General features: G+C 50.8%; 1 protein-coding gene across 1 annotated transcript; it reads left to right on the top strand.

Moving 5' to 3' along the window:
* The first annotated feature begins 252 nt into the window (after positions 1 to 252).
* LOC119353563 lies at positions 253 to 2,976 on the top strand. The gene is made up of 2 exons (XM_037620183.1): positions 253 to 1,752; positions 2,505 to 2,976. Exons 1-2 carry the CDS (start codon positions 687 to 689, stop codon positions 2,585 to 2,587), a joined length of 1,149 nt encoding a protein of 382 aa, XP_037476080.1. The 5' UTR covers positions 253 to 686; the 3' UTR covers positions 2,588 to 2,976.
* The last annotated feature ends 424 nt before the right edge of the window (positions 2,977 to 3,400 follow it).

Here is a 3,400-nt window from a genome sequence, read left to right as displayed (position 1 = left end):
TGTATTTCCTAAAATACAATGTATTTCTTTCTAGATTTTTACCAGGCCTTAGGAACATGTGTACATATTCACGTATTTGTTTTAAGATTTTTTAAGCATCCGAAGTGTGTTTTTTAAAAATTTCAAATACCAAAAGCACTGGAGCTCGGTAGCTGCAGGCATTTTTCGTGATTCTATGCCCGTCTTTATTTCCCAAGCACTTGTAAAACGATATGTTGATCATTTGAGGAATAGAAGTCTTGATAATGTAAAGAAAATGCCCTCGGCAGCAGCAGAGCCCGAGAGGCCGGAGCCAAGAAAGGAGCAGAGGAACAGAGCCCCGCGTGTGGGCGCGCCGGCTGACGGAGGGATGAGGCGGCGCGGGGCGCGACAGCGGACGGAGGGATGCAGCCGTCTTCCTCGCGCCGGGGGGAGCTGCGGTTCGGGGATCTCTGGGAAATCAGCGAGCGCGCCACCTGAAGATCTCCATGGCTAGCGCCGCGGAGCTCGGGTACACTGCCCCCTGTGAATTCGAGTTCGAGTTCATTTCCAGTTCAGCCGGCGACTGGCGACAGCTGGTAATCCGATTCCGGCAAGAACCAGGAGCTCTCCGATGAATAAAAGCGCTTGCGGTGGGGGCAGCGGCTCCAACTCGATTCGCTCGCCTCCCTCCCCGATCCCCAGATCCAATCCAGGACACGCCATCGATGGCGGCGAAGGTGCTCCAGCTCCGTAGCTCCGACGGCAAGGTGCTCGTCGCTCCGGCGTGGGACTATCGCCCGGCCGCCGCCCAAGCCCTCCCGCTAGAGACGCGGGTGTCCTCGCGCGCCCTCGAGAGGGTGCTCCAGTACTGGACCAAGCACAGCCTTGCCAAGGCCACCGGTGAGTCCCGGGAGTCCCTGGCCCGCTGGGACGCCGACTTCCAGCGCCGCCTCGAGGAAGACGGCCTCGCCAAGGAGGCCGCCGCAGCCGCCCAAGAACTCCGCCGCTACGGCGTCGACCATGGAGGGCGTCCCCATCACCACGCCGCCACGGCCGCATCTGATGTCGCTGCTCCTGCCAAGGCGGCCCGTGTTGATCCCGTCCGTGTCTGGTGTGTCAACCACGGAGAACGCAGCCATGCGCCGGCGATGCCCGGCTCCTTCGATGCCTCTGATACTGCCACCACCTTGCCGGCCGCTGCTGGTGCTGACCCCGGGGACGTCCGGTGCGCGATCCGTGCCCGTGGGCGCCAGATGGCTGAAGACGAGGAGTCCGCTTGCCACCACCGCAAGGGCCCGGCTTCCAAGGCTCCACTCTGCCTGCCTGCCACTGCTGCTGCGCCTGTGAAGAAGGTCTCTCGTCAGGTCGCTTCCAAGGCTTGCTCTATCGTCGGCTCTACACCACTGCCTGCCACTGCTGCTGCGCCCAGTGTGCAACCGAAGCCGCAGATCAGCATGCGCGAACTGATTGTGAACGCTCGCCTCACCATGGCTCGCCTCGACAAGGCTCGCTCTGCCTCCGAAGAAGAGGCCAGCCGTCGGCGCGACATTGAGCGCAGCCGAGCGGAGGCCCGGCGAAAGGTGGAGCAGATGGTGAACACCGTGCAGTTCAACGACCCGTGGATCCATTACTCCGACGTGACCAAGTCCCCTGAGGAGCTGCTCCAAGCACGACAGCAAGCATGGCGTTATCAAGCTCACCTCCTCGAGATGGCTCGTCGACGGGACTTTGCTGAAGCGATGCAAATCCACAGCACCAAGGAAGCAACCAATTCCTTGGCTTCGTCCAGTGGTATTACGCTTTCCCTGGTCTTTTAGTTGCTTCCTAAACCATGCACACATAAGTTTCATTTAATCTTTGCATCTCTAGGTTCTGCACTTGCTTACCAAGATTTCTAGTGTTCTTTGAATCCCGTTCAGTCATTAGTAATTTTACTAGAGTGTCAGCAGAGTCTCCATCTAGCTAGGCAGCAAAAATCTTGTTAAGATGTGTACGGCATAGTTACACTACATCCACACCTGGTCCTAAGTTAAGGGTTTAAGTAAATAAAGGGCATTTTCAATAAATCAAAGTAAAGCAGATGAGCCTAAAAAGGAAACTCATGTACTGCAATTCCGGCACGAGACAGAGCGTAAGACGCACTCGCCGCAAAATCCAAAACGCCCGTTTGCTACCCGGCTTGTAGCAGGAAAAAGGAGTAGAATTGAACTTGTCGATACACACATAATCATGTGAGCTGCCTAGCGTTTGGAGACTATGCTGACTCTCCTGTAAAATTAATCTTGGCTGAATTGGATTCTTAGGCATTGGCATCTTAGTGAGTTAAAGTAGCAGTTTCCGAAGAGTAACATTGGTTAGTGAACTCTTGTGTGTCTGTGTGGGTGAAGCTTCGAGCTAAGCAAGTCCTTGATGTACCGACTATCAAGTCATACTGTAATCAATTTTGGTTATGAATGAGAAAATTGTTGGCCTGAATTTTGCAGAGCATTTGAGTAATCTTTTCGTATCTATTTATTCTTGTATGCTTTTGTGGCTTCTTACAGCATTCTGCTGCTCACTGAGGCACAGATCCAATGGGTTCATCTCTGATTTCACAATACTTCGTTTGAGTGGTGATGCAACATAACCATGTTTGGGACAGTTACTGGTTAGAAGATTTTTTTGGTTTGAGATACAGCACTCTAATAGTCAAGAATGTGAAAAAGGTGGCATCATATTGCGGCCATCTGTCAAACTCACCACTGCCTGTCTCTGCTGCTTCACCTAGCGTGAAGGTGACTCCAGTTTCAACTCTGCGTGCTCAAAGGGGAATGCGGGATCTCAGCTGCAAAATCCCGAAGCAAAACCGTATTGTTGTTGCTTCACCAAACAAGCAACCTTTCTTGAGTCCGTGTCGGTGAACCTTCGAGTTAAGCAAGTCCTCAATGTACCGAGTAACGAGTCATGTTGTAATAAAAATTTCAGATATGAATGAAAAATTGTTGGCCTGAATTTGGGCACAGCATTTGAGTTATCTGAATTTGCGCACATTATGTTGCTTCTATGGCTTCTTAAAACACTCCGTTGCTCTGTTCAGAAAAGTGTGCGCTGAATGGTGATGCACATAACCATGTTTGGACTGTTATTATTAGTTAGAAGATTTTTTGGTTTAAGAAACTGCAGTCTAATTGTTTGAATGTGAAAAAGGTTGCATCTATGCTTCTCAGATCATATTAGCTTTTCATTTGAATTATGTGCAACCGTAGTCTTACATTCTCAGGCTCCTTGATTTTTTTTCCTGTTCACTGTCATTTTAAGGTTGCTCAAAAATTCTCTTGGCACTTGTGAAAATATGTTTTCACATGTCGAATCAGCAAGTGATGGATGTCTTCCACCTCTTGCAGTAACCATGCACAATTCAGAGAAAATAAACCAATATCAACGGAAAAAGACGAATAGA

This window comes from Triticum dicoccoides, chromosome 2A (genome assembly GCF_002162155.2).
Source record: "Triticum dicoccoides isolate Atlit2015 ecotype Zavitan chromosome 2A, WEW_v2.0, whole genome shotgun sequence".
In the NCBI taxonomy this organism is placed as follows: domain Eukaryota; kingdom Viridiplantae; phylum Streptophyta; class Magnoliopsida; order Poales; family Poaceae; genus Triticum; species Triticum dicoccoides.
This window is presented reverse-complemented; position numbering and strand designations above follow the sequence as displayed.

Excerpts from the sequence above, each read along its gene's own strand:
- LOC119353563 (XM_037620183.1), top strand. The coding sequence starts at position 687 with ATGGCGGCGAAGGTGCTCCAGCTCCGTAGCTCCGACGGCAAGGTGCTC. Across the intron at positions 1,753-2,504 it reads TTCCTTGGCTTCGTCCAGTG|CATTCTGCTGCTCACTGAGG; the intron begins GTATTACGCTTT and ends GGCTTCTTACAG.